We start from the raw sequence: 22276 nt of genomic DNA on the forward strand, positions 1-22276 counted from the left end.
CTCTGGAAAAGACGCGTATAGTGATGAAATGCATGTTGCTATTGTGATTTAAACTTTGCTTAAAAGACGCTGGGAAATATTGTACGATTGAAGGTCGAGGCGGTCGGAAGCCGCTACAGAATGTAAACACATCCGGAAAGCAGGCCGCGTCGTACAACTAGTAGTTCGTGCGACGTTCAAGCAGTAGGATGTGCGTCTCCTATCCAGAAGTAGTTGCTGCTGGAACATTACGTCCAGATATGTACACAAATCAGGAGAAGTTAGACATGTTACTTCTGTATGACGAATGTCGTAGGAATGCTGTCGAAACCGTGCGGCGGTAGAGGGATATGTATCCTGATCGTCGGTGTCCTACTCGCCACGCCATTGCAAGAATGATTACTACACTAGTGCGAACAGGCAGCTTTAACAGCAAACAAAGGAGGAGGAAGAAGACTGCGACTGACAGAGACCATGAAGAGGCTGTTCTGGCCATTACGGATCCTCATTGTGGCACGAGACGTATAGCCGCGGAATGTGGGGTCAGCCAGACGAGTGTCCTGCGCATTCTGCACCGGCATAAGTTCCACCCATATCACCTATCACTCCATCAGGCACTCGAAGGACGCGACTTCGAACGTCGTATGGAATTTTGTCGGTTTGCTCTGCGACGCCTGCGAGATGATAAAACATTCTTCAAACGTGTGCCCTTCACCGACGAAGCAACATTCACTAATCACGGGAATGTAAATTTACGTAACATGCACTACTGGGCAGCTGAGAACCCACATTGGCTGCGTCAGGTACAGCACCAAAGGCCATGGCGTGTCAACGTGTGGTGCGGCATTGTAAGAAATTACATCCGAGGACCTTATTTCATTACAGGAGTATTAAATGGAAATAAGTATGGAGACTTTCCTGGGAACATTCTACCCGCTCTGCTAGAGGAGATACCACTGAATGAGCGCTTGTGTATGTGATTCCAACACGACGGCTGCCCAGCTCACTCCTCAAGCGTTGCAAGTCAAATATTGCTGCAGTACAATGGCCTGCCAGGTCCCCCGATTTGACTCCACTTGATTTCTTTCTGTGGGGAACAATGAAAGATGCGGTCTACCGCGAAGCCCCAACAACGTCAGATGACATGCGCCGCCGAACCGTCACAGTTTGCTCCGCCATATCATCCACTGACCTTTCATCTGTTATCCATTCTCTTGAACGTCGTTTACAGATGTGTCTTGCAGTCGAGGGTAAACCGTTTGAGTACATGCTTAAGTAAAGTACAACGCCATGTTTTGTTAAGAACACTATGAATTGTGAAGGTTATCAGTAGGTACCAATGTATTATTAAACGATATGTGTCAATGGGCAGTAACATCCTTGAAGTATAAATGTAACGTGTGTGGACAATGTGTATACCATGTAGAGTATCCTTCTCGTATTGTTTAGTGGGAGGTGGTCAGCATATGAATGTGAATAAAATGATCATCGTATCACATGTGTATTCTCTCTAATTATAGTGTCCAATACTATCTATGGAAACAGTAGTTTCGCAGCAGACACTTTGTTACCCTACAGGCACACTCAGGTGTCACCCAGTGCAGAGTTAACATTATCAGCGGCTTACTGTGCGTCAGGTGTGACATGTAAGCAGGAAGGGGGCAAAGCTTAAATGAGAAAATGCGTGACAAAGCGGTTCCTACGTTCACACAATAACTATTCATTTCAGCCTGGGAATGTCCACGCATTTGGCATAGTTCTCATAATCCCCTTTTGATATGCAATTAGCTAGTATGTGCCACACTTAAATACGAAACGCGACTTGCCACCTTTGTACCTATGGTGTATCGTGAAGAGGGCGGATGAGGATCTACCTACGTAGCGTAGGCCTTCATGCCGCATAGAGCACGGCAACTCGGCCTCCGGGCCGCGCGAGGCGTGTTTAGTCTGCAGCCGCTTCTGACCGCCTCGATCTTTAATCGTACCATATTTCCCAGCGTCTTTTAAGCAAAGTTTGAATCACAATAGCAACATGCGTTACATCACAACACGCGTCTTTTCCAGAGCGTTCAAATGATGGTAAAAAAAGTATAGCGTCCCATTTAACAAACATGTACTTGCCTCATTATCAAGGTCAATATAAACGTTGTGATTATTGTGCATGTACCAATGTATGTGCCCCATAGTCGGCTATGATTCGCCGAACACCGCTTGTCGATACGTGCAATCGCCCCCGGAATAATCGCGGTGTTACGTCTTACGCGATTCACCCTGTATATATACGTATAATGACTTTTGAACACTATTAAGGTAAATACATTGTTTGTTCTCTATCAAAATCTTTCATTTGCTAACTATGCCTATCAGTAGTCAGGGCCTTCAGTAGTTAGAATCTTTTTATTTAGCTGGCAGTATTGGCGCTCGCTGTATTGCAGTAGTTCGAGTAATGAAGATTTTTTTGAGGTAAGTGATTCATGAAAGGTATAGGTTATTGTTAGTCAGGGCCATTCTTTTGTAGGGATTATTGAAAGTCAGACTACGTTGCGCTAAAAAATATTGTGTCTCAGTTTAGTGATGACCAGAATAAGTAAAGAGAACTGTATGAGTACGTTCAGTCTTACTCAGCTGTTTCTGTATCAAATAACGTAAGAGTTTTTCTAGCACTGTCATTCCTAATTTTTCTAAGGGGACGTTACAATATAAGCACCGCACCGCACCGCGTAGCCGCGGCCGCAGTGGAAGAGGAGCCGTCACACAAACGCTATAGCAGTGACGTATGTACTGTATTGTTCTGCTTGCATTGAAATTTATCTACTGATGGACATTGATTATTTGCATGTCGCCATTTGCTTGCGATACTCCTTCGCAAATATGCAAAGTTAAGTTCAAAATGTTCAAACGTGTGTGAAATCTTATGGGACTTAACTGCTAAGGTCATCAGTCCCTAAGCTTACACACTACTTAACCTAAATTATCCTAAGGACAAACACACACACTCATGCCCGAGGGAGGACTCGAACCTCCGCCGGGACCAGCCGCACAGTCCATGACTGCAGCGCCTAAGACCGCTCGGCTAGTGTTAAGTATTGTCAATTTAACTTACTGTAATAAACTCAATTAAAACGATTTGCTTGAGTTGTTATCTAGTGATCCGAGAAATCAGCTTCCTAGGCACCCTATATTACACGAGTGGGCAGGATACTACAGTCTGCATGGCATTTTTGCCAAGTTGTTAATAATGAACATCTATGCTCTCCTGAAATCATTCCGATACTGAAGACTATGGTGACGAATGGTGTGGAAAGTATGATGTAAGTGTAGTAGTCTCACGATACACACTGAGGAGCCAAACATTATTATCACCTGCTTACAAGCTTGTTTGTCCATCTTTGGAAAGAAATACATCACTGATTCTGGGTATCAGGGACCCGATAGTATGTTGGTAGGTGTTTGGAGATATATGGAACTAGATGTCTCCGTACAGGTATGTAATTCGTGTAAATAGAGAGCCGATGATTTGCGTACGCTGTGATAGCACCCGATAGCGAATCAGATGGATTCAGTAGGACTTACATCTGGCGAATTTGGTCGCCAAGACATCAGCATAAGTTCACTATAATGCTCCTCAAACCACTATAGCACCGTTCTGGTTCCGAGACACGGACAATTACACTGCTGAGAGATGACATCGCCGACGGGGAAGACATCAAACATGAAGGGATGTAGGTGGTTCGTAGCTGTCAGTTTGTCTTCGATTACTACCACACGTCCTACGCAAGTGCAGGAGAATGTGTCTCACAGCGTAAAACTGCTACCACAAGCCGGCATCCGTGACACACAGCTCGTTTCGAGCCACTATTCACCTCGGTGACGGAGTTTGTGAAGACAACCGTCGACCTAGAGTAACAAAAATTTAATTTACTCTAAGAGCCGACACGTTTCCATTGATCGATAGTCGAATGCCGATAGTCCAGTGCCCCCTGAAATCTTAATTGACGATGTCGCTGGGTCAACATGTGGTGTGCTGCAGAGCTCCATGTTCAACAATGTACGGTGAACTATGTCCTCCGAAACACCGCATTGCTCTATTTTGGCAGAGATGCCACAGATCACCATCTACCCTACTTTACAGACCAAACAAGCCTCCAAATCCCACGTTCTGGGAAGAGTCGTGGACGTCCAACCATTTGGCGCCTAGTGGAGTTTCACTGTCCTACCTCTCTCCGTAAATGCTCACGACAGTAGCTCGTGAACATTCGTCCAGCTGCGCCGTTTTCGAGATACTCGTTCACAGGCTCCGCGTAAGAATAATCTGCCCTTTGTCAAAGTCGTTTGTCTCAACAGATTTCCCCATTTGCAGCCCCCGGTAGCTGAGTGGTCAGCGCGACTGAGTGTCAGTCCTAAGGGCCCGGGTTCGATTCCCGGCTGGGTCGGAGATTTTCTCCGTTCAGGGACTGGGTGTTGTGTTGTCATCATCATTATCAATACATCCCCTTCGACGCGCAAGTCGCCGAAATGGCGTCAAATCGATAGACTTGCTCCCGGCGAACGGTCTACCCAACGGGAGGGCCTAGTCACACGACAACACAAAGCCCATATCTTTTCCAGGGTGATCCCCATCCATGTCTGTTCTGCTTACATACTTTTGTTACCGCGTCACGTGCCCTCAAAGCCACCAGGCGGCAACCGACGTCGCGAGGGGTTGTTGTTGTGGTCTTCAGTCCTGAGACTGGTTTGATGCAGCTCTCCATGCTACTCTACCCTGTGCAAGCTTCTTCATCTCCCAGTACCTACTGCAGCGTATATCCTTCTGAATCTGCTTAGCGTATTCATCTCTTGGTCTCCCCGTACCATTTTTTCCCTCCAAATCCGATAGGATATTTCTAACGTTTTTCATTTGTCGACTCTAATCGAGTTTCGTGGTCGAATAGAGGTTTATGGAAGACACGTTATTCCGGCATCCGTTGCCGGTAAACTTCGAGTGACACTAGCTTCTCCCATAAACGGTGTCCAAATTGCAACGTGGCCACACATCAGTGGCATGCAATTTTTAATCGTTGTTATTTGAAGTAATTCTTCGTAAGGCTTGGCAACGTGGACGGCGTCTTCCCCCTCTCTGCCACAACGTGTAAGTAAACCTCGCACCCTATGTAACTTCCCTATCACTGTCTGTCGCTGTGAAGACGAGACGCACGCTGTAAGTGCACAAAAGACCACGGAATTGTGCGGACTGCCTTAAATCGGTACCCTCGCCCTACTGCTACACGTTGCAGCAAAAAGAAGTTTATATCTGTGCGTGAAACCGCCTATGATGATACATGAATGTCGCTGATGAACTGAAGCGTTCACTCACAGATGTACTTTAAAGCGAGGAATACGTCTGCAGCTGTGCACCTATAGCTCCCGTAGCGCGCTCACAACATGGTTTCGAAAAGAATCAATGGTCGTGTGTTTTACTTGAACAACACGAACTGAACCCGTGTCTTTTTGTCATCAGGACTCAACATTATCACAACAGGGGCAAAGGTGATATAGCATTAAACAAAATATGCTTTATGTTAATAGCTTAGGCCGCAGACAACAGTGGAAGAAATTAAAAAGAAAGTAAAAATTCTGCGTTCGCAGCATTACTAAAATGACGTCATCGAGATCGCGGCAGTGAGGATGTTTGTGCATCAAAAGTATAGTTTCTTGACCGACTTCAGTTCACCAGTGGGATGGAATATTTGAGTAACCGATAACTTCTCAGATGAAGTAATTGCTCTCCTTATCGCAATATCCTGCTACGTTAATTTCCATTACACAGGGTCCAGTAGGAATCGATAGTCATCTTTGCTCATTCTCTGTTAATTTTGAAACGAGTATTTGTCCTGACAAAGAAGTTATTTTCGAAGAAATATGATGCTGCTCCTCCCTTTCCGTCTGATCATCCATTTTTTTCGCCCATAACGTCCGTTTTCTTTCTTTCGCGTTGTTCCCTGCCACGATATACTTTGAGACACAAGAGAAGGTGGTACAGGCATTCGTATTCAAATACAGAGACATGAAAACTGGCAGAATACGGCTCTGGGGTCGGCAACGCCTATATAAGACAAGTGTCTGGCGCAGTTGTTAGATCGGTTACTGCTGCTACAATGACAGGTTATCAAGGTTAAGGGAGTTTGAACGTGGTGTTAAGGTCGGCGCACGAGCGACATGACACAGCATCTCCGAGGTAGCGATGAAGTGGGGACTTTCCCGTACGACCATTTCACGAGTGTACCGTGACTATCAGCAGTCCGGTAAAACATCAAATCTCTGACATCGCTTCGGGAGGAGAAAGATCTCGCAAGAACGCGACCAATGACGACTGAAGAGAATCGCTCAACGTGACACAAGTACAACAATTCCGCAAATTGCTGCAGATTTCAATACTGTCCTCAGCAAGAGTCAGCGTGCGAACCATTCAACGAAACATAATCGATATGGGCTTTCGGAGCCGAAGGTCCTCTCGTGTATCCTTGACGGCTGCTCGACACAAAGCTTTACGCCTCGCCTGGGCCCGTCAGCACCGACGTTGGACTGTTGAACGTTGGAAACATGTTACCTGGTTGGAGGAGTCTTATTTCAAATTGTATTGAACGGATGGATGTGTACGGGTACGGAGACAACCTCATGAATCCATGGACCCCGCATGTCAGCAGGGGACAGTTCAAGCTGGTGGAGGCTGTGTAATGATGTGGATCGTGTGCATATCGAGTGATATGGGACCCCTGACACGTCTAGCTACGACTGTGACGGATGACATGTACGTAAGCATCCTTTCTGCATCCATTCATGTCCATTGTGCATTCCGACGGATTTTGGCTATTCCAGCAGGACAATGCGAGACCCCACACGTCCAGAATTGCTACAGAGTGGCTCCAGGAACATACTTCTGAGTTTAAACACTTCCACAGGTCACCAAACTCCCCAGACATGAACATTATTAAGCATATCTGGGATGCCTTGCAACGTGCTGTTCAGAAAAGATCTCCACCCCCTCGTACTCTTACGGATTTATGGACAGCCCTGTGGGATTCATGGTGTCAATTCCCTCCAGCACTACTGCACTACTTCAGACATTAGTCGAGTCCATGCCACGTCGTGTTGCGACACTTCTGCGTGCCTGAGAGGGCCCTACACGATATTAGGCATGCGTGCCGGTTTGTTTGGCTCTAGTGTATAATGCAGTGCCACAGAGACAGCAAGAATTTCTGATTTCTTTTTATCCCTCGACCCCATGCTAGTTCTATCCATGGTGTGTGTGTAGTACTGTTGTGCGCTTTGTGCATGTCTAACCATACACGACTTTTCCCTTTGGTTTTACCGTGCGCCTTGTCGTGTGCTTTCCAGAACGTGTAAATGAGCACTAATAGACGCAGTAAGGCGCAAGTGAGAGTCTTACCCCAACAGCTTGGCCAGAGTAGGAAGGAAATCGTGCATGAACATGGAAAATCTGTTCTTGAGGCTGGGCTGGAACACCTTGCGCCCCCACTGTCGGAACTCGGCCTCCGGATTCCTCTGGCAGTTGCACTCCACGCCGAAGGCGACGGACGCGATGACGTCCGTGGCGTACCTGGCGGACACCTCCCTCATTTCCAGCACCTCGCCTCGGCCTGCCGACTCCTCCAGTACCTCCAGCATCTCCCGACCACAGTCCTGCATCGTCTGTAAGATTGAAATCGGCTGCCGTCAGTGTATCAGTTTGTACAGTTACTCCATTAATTGAATCTAAAATGTCGACGGAAACATTTATTGTAAGCGTCGAGAGACTTAGCCAAATGTGTAAGTTTGTTACAATGCATCTTTCACTCTGTAGTGCGAGGCCCTCTTCTAAAACTTCCTGGCGGACTGAAATAATGCGCCGTACAGGAGCACTAACTATGAACCTTATCTTTCGCGGGATATGAGCCATCCAGGCGCGATCGAGACCCGCAGATCGGTTCCAGTTCGAGTCTTGGTTCAGTACACAAGCTTAATCGGCCAGGAATTTTTCGAAACATTCCTTGCACAGCGAAAGACTCATTCTTGAAACGATCACAACGTTTTCTCCCCGGAACACCAATCCAGCAAGGAATGGAGGTATACTATACCCGTTTATAAATAGACGAGTAAAATCCCGATTCTTAAAAAAAAATCGAACCCTCATGTATAAAGCAGCTTCAAACTTCTGAGTACTTCACAAATGAATTGAAGTGTTAAATATCTGACATTAAGCATATAAACGAGAAAAAATTGGTAAAGGTTTGAAACTTCGTTGGAAGTCACTGAAGGCTATGTATCACCATCAAATACTGAATTAGTGTAGTCTGCGTAATTTGCGCTCTGTTGTACGCAACAGCTAGTTTTTCCCGCATCTCAACGCTTATGATGTCATATATCCTGAACTGTGTATCGTACAGCTGTATAAATTTGCAGGGACATTCAATTGTGTATGTGTGTAAATTTGCAAAATGTGTTGCGAGTAAGCGTGAGCAGCAATGAAATAATAAATTAAAGTACATCACGTCTGATGTTGAAGTTTTACTGCATGAACAGCGAAAACGTAGCAAGTGATAAAAGTTTTTCTTTTTATCTACATCTACACGGACACACTGCAAATCACACTTAAGTACCTGGCAGAGGATTCATTGAACCACTTTCACAAAAATTTTCTATTATTCCAATCTCGAACAGCCCGCGGAAAAAACGAAAAATAGATCTTCCCGTGCACGCTCTGATTTCTCTTATTTTACTGTGATGATCGTTTCTCCCTATGTAGGTCGTCGCCAACATAATGTTTTCGCATGCGGAGGAGGAAGGCTGTGATTGAAATTTCGTGAGAACATTCCGCCGCAACGAAACACGCCTTTATTTTAATGATGTCCACCGCTTGTACTGTATCATGACAGCTACATTCTCTTCCCTACTTCTCGATCATACAAAACTTTTTCAATGTACTCCGTTAACCCTATCTGGTAAGGATCCCACACCGCGCAGCAGTACTCGAAAAGAGGACCAACAAGCGTATTGCAGGCAGTCTCTTTAGCGGATCTGTTGCATCTTCTATGTGAACTGACAAAAAAATGCTGTCCTTGGTTCGCCTTCCCCACAACATCTTCCACGTGCTCGTATTATTTCCAATTTAAGTTCTTCGTAATTGTAATTCCTAGGTATTTAGTTGAATTTACGGCCTCTAGTTTGACTGATTTATCGTGTAACCGAAGTTCAACAGATTCCTTTCGGCGTTCATGTGCATGACCTCACATTTTTCAATTTTAGGGTCAATTGCCAATTTTCGCATCCTACATATATCTTTTCTAAATCGTTCTGCAATTTGTTTTGATCTTCTGATTAGTTTACCAGACTATAAACGATAGCATCATCTGCAAACAACCTAAGACGGATGCTCAGATTGTCTCCTAAATCGTTTATATAGATAAGGAACAGCAAAGGGCCTATAACACTATCTTGTGGAAAGCCAGATATCACTTCTGCTTGTCGGCCGGAGTGTCCGAGCGGTTCTAGGCGCTTCAGTCTGGAACCGCGTGACCGCAACGGTCGCAGGTTCGAATACTGCCTTGGGCATGGATGTGTGTGAAGTTCTTAGGTTAGTTAGGTTTAAGTAGTTCTACGTTCTAGGGGACTGATGACCTCAGATGTTAAGTCCCATAGTGCTCAGAGCCCTTTGAACCATCATTCTGTTTTACACGATGACTTTCCGTCAATTAGTATGAACTGTGACCTCTCTGACAAAAAATCACGAATCCAGTCGCATAACTGAGACGATATTCCATAAGCACGCAATTTGACTACAAGCCGCTTGTGAGGTACAGTGTCAAAAGCCTTCTGGAAATCTAGAAATACGAAATCAATTTGAAAATCCTAGTCAATAGCACTCAACACTTCGTGTGAGTTAAGAGCTAGTTATGTTTCACAGCATTTAAAAAATTTTACTTCTGTCAATAATTATGTGAAATATTATTTTTTGCCACTGAAAGCCGTTAGACAGGCAACATGCAACTGACAACGTGAACCTTGAACACTGAGCCGTGAACAGTGTTATTCGGTTAGTAATGCAGATGCTGCCTCATGGTCACATGATATGCCTGCAGACTTATAATAGATCGAATCCCGCAGTTGGTGCATGAAGATGTAGCGTTGTGGCTACGAAATTGGAGGAGAGTGGTTATTTGGACATGGAATATTATAAAAGAGAAATAAACAGTATGCATATACTGCCGCGGAAAACTGTAGCATCTAAAGTCGCCATCTCTTATCGCTTTGGAAGAAACAAGACTAACTAGTCCAGGAAGGTATGCAGGACAGCTCCTGCGAAGTGTAAGAGACGCACTGGAAGACTGGAAGCTGCGAAAACAGATCGTGCCTCATGGGCTGGTAGTTCAGTTTGTAAGAGTACTGCCTGCGAAAGACCAGATTCTAGGTTAGGTTACTGGTACGGCACAGTTATATCATCACTCATCACCAGCCGCGCTGTGCTGCCACCATCACCTAGACACCACTGTCGCTGGACTCTGGTATGACACCGCTCCGCTCCGCTGGACTCCGCCGAATTCACGTGCTCGTATTTTAGCTGCCCGGTCAGCCGTGCGCATTAAAGGCACGCTTCCAGGAAAGCAGACGCGCCGCCCCGTTTCGTATTTGGCCAGCGGGTTAACTACGAGGGCCGGTGTGCCGGACAGTCTGAATGTGGTTTTTAGGCGGTTTTCGTGTCCCACGAAGCGAATGGCGGGCTGGCACCCATTTAGAAAACTTTTTCACATGTGCACATAGAATGTGCTCTGGACGCAGACAGTTGGGATACACTGATTCTGTCCTGGGATGTGAACAAGAGATTGATCGTCTTAATGCTGAGTTTCTTCATCAGCAGCAGTAGCGAAAATCTCTCAGCACTGGCGTGAGTATTACCACCTAATAAACTGAAAACGGAAACTTTCAAAACTTCCAAATTGAACTACGTTTCAACATTGTGAATCTTAATGAACTTCTAAATTTTTTTTCGTCTCACAGAAGTGAGTTGCCATCTGTACCACACCACATAGTGTCAAATTGTGGTCAACAGAGTTACTGATTTGCAACATTTTTTTCGCTATAGATCAGTCAACATATCCGCTGTACACGAACAGCCATTCATGCCTGCGGCATCTATGCTAGCGGATACATTATTCACTCTTATATCATCGGCCTTTCCTTCTGTGTTGCGCGATGTTGTTGTTGGATGAGGCAGAATACTGAAGACATCCACCTGTCCAATTTATGAAACGTCATCTTAAAGCTCGTGACGTCAAGCGTGAAATCCTCCACCGGATACTAATACAAATCGCGGTAGATCTCACACACCTTTCTATGCTCTTTTTAGCTATAATATCTTAAACAGACGCAAAATCCCCAAGATTGGCGATCTTTTACAGAAGTTCGAAATTTTGCGCGAACTTCAAAGCGAGATGATTATAACAGTTTCCACAACGAATCTTTGTCTCGAAACTTGGCATAAAATCCAAAGAGATTCTGGTCGTATATGAAGTATCTCAGCGGAAACAAACAATCAATGCCTTCTCTGCGCGATAGCGATGGAGGTACTATCGAAGACAGTGCTGGAAAAGCAGAGTTACTAAACACAGCCTTACGAAATGCCGTCACAAAAGAAGACGAAGTAAATATTCCAGAATTCGAATCGAGAACAGCTTCCAACACGAGTACCGTACAAGTAAATATCCTCGGAGTAGTGAAGTAACTTCAATCACTTAATAAAAGCAAGTCTTCTGGTCCAGACTGTACACCAGTTAGGTTCCTTTCTGAGTATGCTAATGCACTAGCTCCATACTTAATCATATACAACCGTTCGCTCGACGAAAGATTCGTACCCAAAGACTGGAAAGTTGCACAGGTCACACCAATATTCAAGAAAGGTAGTAGGAGTAATCCACTAAATTACTGGCCCTTATCGTTAAGGTCGATATGCAGCAGGATTCTGAAACATATATTGTGTTCGAAAGTTGTGAATTACCCCAAAGAAAACGGTGTATTGACACACACTCAACACGGATTTAGAAAACAACGTTCTTGTGAAACACAACTAGCTCTTTATTCGCATGAAGTGTTGAGTGCTATTGACAAGGGATTTCAGACCGATTCCGTATTTCTGAATTTTCGGAAGGCTTTGACACTGTTCCACACAAGCGGCTTGTAGTGAAATTGCGTGCTTATGGAATATCGTCTCAGTTACGGGACTAGATTTGTGATTTCCTGTCAGAAAGTTCACAGTTCGTAGTAATTGACGGAAAGTCATAGAGTAAAACAGAACTGATTTCTGGCATTCCCCAAGGTAGTGTTATAGGCTCTTTTGCTGTTCCTTATCTATATAAACGATTTGGGAGACAATCAGAGCAGCCGTCTTAGGTTGTTTGCAGATGGCGCTGTCGTTTATCGACTAATAAAGTGATCAGAAGATCAAAACAAACTGCAAAACGATGTAGAAAAGATATCTGAATAGTGCGAAAATTGACAGTTGACCCTAAATAACGAAAAGTGTGAGGTCATCCACATGAGTGCTAAAAGGAATTCGTTAAACTTCGGTTACACGATAAATCAGTGTAATCTAAAAGCCGTAAATTCAACTAAATACCTAGGTATTACAATTACGAACGACCTAAATTGCAAGGAACACACAGGAAATGTTGTGGGGAAGGCTAATCAGAGACTGCGTTTTAGTGGTAGGACACTTAGAAAATGTAACAGATCTACTAAGGAGACTGCCTGCACTACGCTTGTCCGTCCTCTTTTAGAATACTGCTGCGCGGTGTGGAATCTTTTCCTGGATAGGACAGAAGGGCAGCACGTTTTGTATTATCGCGAAATATGGGAGAGAGTGTCACAGAAATCATGCAGGATTTGGGCTGGACATCATTAAAAGAAAGGCGTTTTTCGTTGCGACGGAATCTTCTCATGAAATTCCAATCACCATCTTTCTCCTCCGAATGCGAAAATATTACATAGGGAGAAACGATCACCACGATAAAATAAGGGAAATCGGAGCTCGTACGGAAAGATATAGGTGTTCGTTCTTTCTGCGCGCTATAGGTAATTGGAATAACAGAGAATTGTGAAGGTGGTTCGTTGAGCCCTCTGCCAGGCACTTAAATGTGATTTGCAGAGTATCCATGTAGATGTAGACATCTTTCATTAAAAATGGTAGTGCGTCAGAACTTACACTTTCGCGTGTTGGCAGATGTGTGCCTTCAGATGGGTTTGCAGAGTGAAACTGAAGGAGACAAGAGCAGAACAGCTGCCATACTATACGTAAGCAACACGACTCACATCCTTTTTATAATCACTAGCGAAAATCATTCCCAGAAACTGCTGAGACGGGTGTTTTTTTACATGTTCTTTGGAATCTAGCTTTGCTTTCCCGTTTTCTTCAGGTTCACGTTCACACGATTCGATCCTACAGCCTGCAGTGGAACAACGATCAGGTAATTAGACGTTTGGGCCATTTCATCGTCGCCTACCTGAACGAGCGTGAATACAGTTCTTCCCCGCGTCCAGAGCGCCTGCACTGATAACAACTGGTAGTTTTCCTGATTACCTGGGCTGAAAAATTCGAGTGAGCATTAACGCTAGACGCAACACTAGTTCGGCACTCTGACGTGCTGTCAGAAATAGTTTCGTAAGCATCCATACCGAATCACAGCGGTCCGTTGCAATGGCATGTTATCTGTCCTTAGACCGTTCCTGTGTCGGTAAATGTCAAATCAGCCCGCCCGGTTTGCCGTGCGGTCTAAAGCCCGGCTTTCCGGGCGGGAAGGAGCGCCTGGTCCCCGGCACGAATCCGCCCGGCGGATTTGTGTCGAGGTCTGGTGAGCCGGCCAGTCTGTGGATGGTTTTTAGGCAGTTTTCCATCTGCCTCGGCAAATGCGGGCTGGTTTCCTTATTCCGCCTCAGCTACACTATGTCGGCGATTGCTGCGCAAACAAATTCTCCACGTACGTGTACTCCACCATTACTCTACCACGCAAACATAGGGGTTACACTCGTCTGGTGTGAGACGTTCCCTGGGGAGTCCACCGGGGGCCGAATCGCACAATAACCCTGGGTTCGGTGTTGGGCGGCGGAGGGGTGAAGTGGATTGCGGTAGTCGTCGTGGGGTTGTGGACCACTGCGGCTATGGCGGGGACGGAGCCTCTCCATCGTTTCTAGGTCTCCGGTTAACATAACATAAAATAACATAAATGTAAGACCGGGCCGTCAATTGCTGCTCACTTGTAGTTCCAAAGCAATTTGATGGATCGCATGTGTCGAATCGGTCACATATGGCAATATGGCTGCGTGGTTGAAACTCGCTTGTCTAGTTATTAAGTGTGGTTGTGTAGTTTTGTTTCATTTCACTAAGCCTACGAAAAGTCAGGTCTTTCCGCTAGAATTTATAGTTGTTCAGGGAGCACGAACCAAGCTGAAAAGCGAAACTGAAGGCGAAGTTGCTACTTATATTAAAAAGGATTACAAATCTAAAAACACTACTACCATTTTGTAGATTTTGTTGCGAGCAGCATGCTGAACCCTGTGTTCTAGACACATAAAATCATAGGAAGTCACTGATACCCTTCAGTCCATTTCTGGAATGTCACATCTCATGTTTCAATCAGAGTTGATTTAAATTCATCGCTACCTGAATTCTATCCCTGTCATTTAATTAATATTAACGGTTGTGATGAGTGATTGCCAGGATACGTAGTCTATTTTTGCATTAACTCCTCCTCTTTTCTGGTAGCAGTCTTGCACGTGATATTTTCCATTATTTACCTGGTTCCATGATGAACAAGGGTAACCAGAGACGGCCAAGGCGGTGACTCGCAATCCGGTCGGACGACATGGCCGTGGCGGCTCGCCTTTCAGAAGAGAAATCGAAGGACGTGAGGAGAAGTGTCCGGTCGCAGCATGTAGACTGACAACCAGAAGCACTGTTTTGCCCGGTCGCCTATGAGTCACACTTCGGTAGTTTTTCGCATTATACATCCTGCACAATATGGAGTACAGGTCAGCATCAAAATAAGTCACGTAACGTGCCGTAAAGAGCAACTGCGCTGGTACAAAATCTTGGTTTTAACAAGCTGTGGCATCTGGTCAAAACACATTTAAAAGGAGCTTTCTTTTTCGCTGACGGGTTGCCTTACTGGAAAGCCGTGAGGGTGTAAGTCCACCACAGATACTGACCTCTTGGCTCCGTGAGTTGTGACATCGCAGAATTGTGTTCAGAGATTCTTTTCTGTCTTTGTAAAGTGTTGGGTCGACTTCCTGGTGCCACTTTAGGCAAGATGAACACCTTCTTGACTAAAATGTTGTAAGAACACTCACTGCTGAATCTAAAAATTTTGGGTACGTCAGGACGCCAGTTTTCAAGAAATTCGTATGTGGAGACGTATATTGGTTGAAGTCGCAAACTTAACTGGGGAGTGGAAGAGTAACATTGTTTAGGAACTGCTTATATGGGTGTTTAAAGATTAGTTAACGTCGTAAGACGTTTGCTAGACGGGGAGCTAGTTATATTTTTAAAGACAGTATCATTGTCCATAATTATTCAGAGCCGTTTTCATTGATGCACAGTATTTGCACCGACTATTAGAGACGAAGGAAAAATTTTTTTCACTAAAGAACAGTTGGACTGCGGATTCTGGAGAAGACGCAAGGTTTGCGGTCTCTGAAGAGGGATGTTCCCGCAATTGGCAGCTGATGTGATGATGCAGACTGCTGCGGATCATGGCGCTCGAAAATTTCCCCACTCACCAAGGTAGAATATAGTGAGAAATTGCACATTAAATGAACAGGGTACGAGACAGAGTTTGTAAGCACGTTATTAGGATGAAGTAGTTTCGACGAACCTTATACTTTACCCAAGTGATTGGAAGGTCATTCATGACTCGGTCAGTGATGTCACCTGCATGTGGTAGTTTTCCATTCTTCTGGTGCAATCGGGCAGTCACTGTGCGTCCGCGGCGCATTTGTTTCTTCATAACTCATTTGTTAAGATCATCTTTATTTATGCATACTACGTAGTTATGATAATTCCGTCACAGACCGCAAATGACGTGGCAGGTCAGTTGAAATGAACGGATAGTGGCATGAAAAGATATTGTAAGATGAATAACCAACAAAAGTGAAAAGTAGTGGATTTAAGTCAAGTGATGCTGAGGGAATTAGATTAGCAAAGCATACACTAAAGATAGTTGGCGAGTTTTGCTATTTGGGTAGCAAAACAAGTGACGATGGTGAAAACAGACAGGATATGAAATGCATACTGACAATAACAAGAAAAGCAGTCCTGAACAAGAGAAATAGTGCAACACTGAATACAACTGTAAGTGCTAGGAATTCTTTTCTGAATCTATTTGAGTAGAGTGTAGCCCTATTCGAATGTGAAACGTAATCGATATAAAGTGTTCATACCAGAAGAAAATGGAAGCTTTTGAAATGTGGTGCTGTAAGTGAATGCTGAAGATTAGATGGGCTGATTTGGTAAATAATGAGGAAGCACTGAATCTAATTGAGGAAACAATTGTTGCAAACTTGACTAAAAGAAAGGAAGAAAATGGGGTTAAACATTTTAAAGGGAGCACCTGGCTTCAATAGAGAAAGTAGGTTCAGTGCATGGAGGTTGCTGCCGCTATACAGAGATAAGGCTTGTACAAGATAGACTAGCTGACAGATAATGGGTTTCTGTATTAATACTGGAAATAAATTTGTAAATTTTTAGCAGGGAATGCCTCCTGAAGATACAAAGCATACGAAATATTCCTGGGGCACTAAATTTTCAAGGGACTAATGATCTCAGAAGTTAAGTCCCATAGTGCTCAGAGCCATTTTTAGAACTAAATTTTCTGCCATCATTTGTAGAAACAAATCCACAAGAGAGACTAAAATTCGCATCTTATGTGACAGAAGGAAGTGTTCTGATTGTGCGGATATCTTCTAATAAAGCGCATTAACACTGCGTTTATCTGATCGACCCGGGTTCAGACACGTTTATAATCAGAAATATGCAAATGATCCATAATTACGCTACGACTGAAACTTTTCTTCTTTACCGCAACATGACATATGATGCAGACGACAAGAACCTGTAGATAAGCGTAAGTTCTGTACTCCAAGCCCAGAGTTCTGTATCCAGGTAGAACAGAGATCACTTATCAAAAAACAAGTTCATCACAGTTATTTGTGCAGTCACTGCAACCATCATTCAGTCAACCTAATAATCGACCATAGTTTATTAAAAAGTGAAAAAAAATTGCTCACTGTCTACACTTGAGAATATGTCGAGAAAATGAAAGGGCGAATTCTGCAACACAAATACAGTTTTCTGACACATGCGAGTGGTGTAATATTAATGTAGCAGCTTAAAAAAAAGGCACAAATCTGGCGCATTCCGCCTAGATTTCAGTGCTTTTTTTCTGTAACCATCAACGTAAGTCATCGCCACATGATCCTGGTTTGTGGTGACATCAGTGTTTTACTAGAATCATGCTGAAATGAACTAAATACGTAGTACAGCAACCCGCACTTAATATTTCGTATAAGAAAGGAACAATAAAAGAAAGCAAAGACCTCATAGACTAAGTAAGCCTCACAGCAACCAACAAAGCTTCCAGAAGTAAGTAAAACGGAAACGGTCGTGTAACTGTAATCTGTTAATAATTACAACCTGTCGTATCTCGAGGCAAAGCACCTTCTTACCTGACACATCATCTTCAGCTTCCCCGTCGTAAATGTCGGCGTCAACTTGTTTCGCAGCCTCCTCCATTTGACACCAGTTAAAAAGAACAGATTATGGTTCAGTGGCTCCCGATCATTGAAAGGAACGCCTCGGTTGTTGAAAGAATCGAAGTCCTTGACCAGCACTAGTCGAATGAGGTCTGGATCCCTTAAGACAAGTAGTGGTCTGCTGAATCCGTACATTCCAAAATATTTTTCACCTACAACAGAAGACAAGCGTCAGAAACTGTCAGTACAGTAGTTAGAATGTCTGTCATCGGAGTTTCTAATACGAAATAAGATTATTTCTCAGTGTGCTACTTTCCATCAGTGTGATTGTGTTAGGCGAATGATGTCTGGTGAACAGTAAAAATGTGACCTAAGTGCTAGCAATATTTATTTTACATTGTGTACACGGAGCTCTATTTGCTATAGTTCGTTTAAAATTACTTGATGGTTGACGGCTGCCATAGTGTTACCACATCGGCCGCCGGTTACTGCTCACTTATAGGCGATACACAAACATGGCGAATCACTTCGCAAATGTTCTTAATGTGTAACGCGGAACAATGTTGGAAATGCCCGCCGCGAGGTAAGTCGGAAATGCGAGATGCTCTCTCGACAGCTGATTTTAAGCGACCAATGACAGAACTGTGACAGGAGACACGTTTTATAGATCTGAATTTAAACTCTTATCCTAAGTTTGAAACGTCCCCTTTAAACATTTATACATGACTGTGCTTAAACTGACACACAATATTTTGTTAGCGCAACGCAATCTGACTTTCAAAGATCCCTGCAAAAGAATGGCCCTGACTAACATTAAACTATACCTTTCACAAATCACTTACCTCACAAAAATCTTCGCTACTCAAGCTACTGCAATACAGCGAGCGCCACTACTGCCAGCTAAATAAAAGATTCAAACTATGGAAGGCACTAACTACTGATAGGGATAGTTAGCAAATGAAAGATATTAATAGAGAACAAACAATGTATTTACCTTAGTATCATCAAAAGTCATAATATATACAGCAGTTCATGACAAATTACAAAACTCCGCCATCTCTCTCCCCACATCCACCACTGCTGGCGGCTCACCTCCAACTGCGCAACGCTACGCCCTGTTCACATCCAGCTGCCGCTGCCCAACACTACAATGGCAGACAACAATGCAAACTAGCCACAGACTGCACACAGCACAGCCAGTGATTTTCATATTGAGCGCTACGTGGCGTTACCAATTAGAAAACATAAACAGCCTACTTACAAGTTAAGCACAATCTCAAGATGTGAAATGTACACAAGAAAGCGGTGGTAAACAATCTGTGGCACAACTAAAATGACGGTCGCTTTGTTCACGGCTATTAAAGCTAACCTCTACGAGCAAACTGAAGACAGAAAAAGTCTAGCTTCAGCGCTAGAAGCAATCGGTAATTTCTCGCTATCGTTTGTTACTTGAAACTATGGCTCTGACTGGGTCACAGGCTGCCGCGTTAGCAAACGGTGAGCAGTCGTCGTTGGCATTCGGCTGCAAATTACAGGCGACATAGGTAGATTACAGACACAAAAAAAATGATAGGTAGAAAAACAGCAGCAAATAAAAATTCAATACGATAATTAAAATGACGTGGCAAAGAATCAGAAATAAGAACGCTACATTTAAACCAATTAACTGAACAGAAATGACAGTCAAATTCTTCTGATTAGATTTAGAAACGAAAAAAATTTGAGATGGTTGGCGAGACTCGAACCTACAACCTCAAGCATGGCAGGATTATACTCTAACCATAGCGTTACAATACAACACTGAAACAAGGCATTATATTTTTGACTCTGATCATCCAGCCAGCAACCATGAATTGCAGGCTTCGAAAACTTGGTTTCACGCAAGGTCGTGAGAAGCTTATCTAACGTGAGCCGACCTCTGTGATTATGATAACCGCATATGTGACGCTGAATCACGTCTTTTGGGAATATCCATTAGTGTTTAGATAGTGCTGTGTATGAAACGTGAGTATTTCATTAGCATCATTATGTGTGTGTGCTGTTTTTGGTGTGGTTATAATGTATGATGAAATACTAAATAAAAATTCCAGACCTGTGACTCAGGATCCAAACATCAAGAATGAAAGCAGGACAAGGACTTCTAGGTGAACTGACCAATTGTGTGTCAGTTTGGCAATGGCGAACGGTTTGGGCGTGACGTTGAGCTCTCTGATTGGAGGAAATCAGATCTAACATGAGAAGTGCCAACTATCAAGTAATTTCAATTAGACTATAGTGGGAACAACGGTGCTATTTCTGGAAATATCGTATAATTACTGGTATTACCGTAATGAAGGCAGCTGGTAATCAGAAAAGACCATTCATCGATTTATCAGCTAAAGAAGTACAAAAGCACAGTGTTTCCTTGCTGTCTATTCAAAAAATGGTTCAAATGGCTCTGAGCTCTATGAGACTTAACATCTCAGGTCATCGGTCTCCTAGAACTTAGAACTACTTAAACCTAACTAACCTAAGGACAGCACACACATCCATGCCCGAGGCAGGATTCGAACCTGCGACCGTAGCGGTCGCGCGGTTCCAGACTGAAGCGTCGAGAACCGCTCGGCCACACTGGCCGGCCTGCTGTCTGTTGCTGTTGCTGGATAAAGTTAGCGTTTATATTCAGTATTCTACTAAAATAAGGTGAGAAGAGAAAGAGATTTCTTTAAGCATATCACATCTAAATTTTAATCGAAAACACTTAACTACGAAACGAGTTATAATAGTCTTACTATTAGGGACACACACTCTGCAAGCTAGGAATTTAGCACATTGAATTACTTGCTAGTGTTACTACGAAACAGAATACACACCGTTTGCCCAACGGACTAAACCATCATCTTAATGACATGAACAAGATACAGCGAACCCTAAGTGGCAGAAATTATTTAATTAGGAAACAGTTTTTTTTAAAAAAAAAATGTAGGCAGCACATTCACATTGATCTGAACCTTATGTTCGTGGAAAAAGCCACTCAGAGGGAATTAGCTGGCCTAGAAGCAGGAATCAAGTCCATTGACAACCGAGGTGAACCTACTGATCAGAGTAGACACGAAAATGTAGCTGACAAAGGAGGCTCACGAGGCGTGAACATAAAATAACGGGACTGATGCTGTCATAGAGGAAGTACGCACGCACCAAAGATAAATGAGCAATAACTATGTAGCGTGACGTTTTCTCAGTTGAATGCAGCATCTCTGATGTCTGTAGACAAACCAGTGTGGCCGTGACTTTCGTTTGAGTAAGAGTTGTTATTCGGTTTTGGCAGGAAAATGTTAAATGTAATACCGAAGCAACGAATTGTGAAGTTTCACATGAAACTTGGAAAATGTGCTACTGAAACCTATCTTTTACTGAAAGAAGTGTATGGCGAAGGCTGTTTATAATGTTCACGGGAATTTCTGAGTGGTTCAAGCGTTTCAAAGATGGCCGACAAGACGCTGAAGATGACTCACGCCAGGGACACCCTTCAACGTCAAAAGTGGATGACAATTTCGAAAAAGTAAGTAAGCTGATTCGATCGGACAGTCTGTTGAGTATTCGATCGGTTGCTGAAACTAGAAGCTGATAAAGAATGCGTAAGGCAAATTTTATACAACCCATTTAAATTGCATGCGAAACTGGTGCTGAAAATTTTCACTATAGAACAAAAGAAGTTGGTGAAAATGTATATATTGACGCTTCGAACACAATTGGAAACGATCCTAATCTCTTGGAAAGAGTGACAAGATGTGACCAATCTTGGTTTTTGAGCTATGATCCACAAACTAGGCGCCAAACCAGGCACTGGAAGGGCCCAGATTCACCAACTGCGGTCACCACTCTGTGGTCTCTCGCGACGAATTCACACTATCGTCACTCTGAACTGTTTTCATACGACGAGACTTACAGTTTTAATTCATCGCGTTTCAGAAATGTGCTTGTCAACCTCATTATTATTCCTTATTGATTATCTTCATAATCATAGTATTCGTACCAATGGCGACACGGGAAGAAATACAAACAAAAAGACCTGCAGAATGTGTTTTACAATAGAACAGTGGTTCTTTGCTTTGCAGGCAGAGGCCTTGGTTGCTACGCCAGCGGCGCAGTCTTTGAACAGCGAGTTTAGCCTACGGGTACGCAAGTGGCGGCCGTAATAGTTTCTAAGAAAATACTGATGAAAAATGTACAATTTTAATGATCTATCGATCCCGTCAATTTAGAATTCAATGCGTATAATGAAATTTACGGATGGTTTTCTCAAAAGCGAAGGGCTTTAGGCCAAATACGTTAGTCTTTCGATTTAGGCTGTACGCAACCGACCTGCCAAATACGAGCCGAATCGATTGGCCGTGCCTGCGGCCGTCCCATTTGCCAGTCTGGTAACCCAGCCTTTTCTGTTTAGAAAACTGAAATCTAAAGACACAGTAACGTCGTCGTAAATAAAGTGATATTCCACCAATCGTTAGTGAACCCAGGTTTGGCATGTTAAGTCGGCCCTGTA

The 22276-nt window shown here is 43.7% G+C and overlaps 1 protein-coding gene across 1 annotated transcript in view; it reads right to left on the reverse strand.

Moving 5' to 3' along the window:
- LOC124615627 (probable cytochrome P450 6a13) overlaps positions 1-22276 on the reverse strand; it is an 89405-nt gene that overhangs the window by 35935 nt on the left and 31194 nt on the right. Inside the window, exons 3-4 of the mRNA XM_047143633.1 lie at positions 17725-17963; positions 7406-7668 (exon numbers count right to left, since the gene is read on the reverse strand). Of these exons, the coding sequence (XP_046999589.1) occupies positions 7406-7668; positions 17725-17963 (502 nt within the window). The remainder of the gene's footprint in view (positions 1-7405; positions 7669-17724; positions 17964-22276) is intronic.

This window comes from Schistocerca americana, chromosome 5 (assembly GCF_021461395.2).
Source record: "Schistocerca americana isolate TAMUIC-IGC-003095 chromosome 5, iqSchAmer2.1, whole genome shotgun sequence".
Taxonomy (NCBI): Eukaryota; Metazoa; Arthropoda; class Insecta; order Orthoptera; family Acrididae; genus Schistocerca; species Schistocerca americana.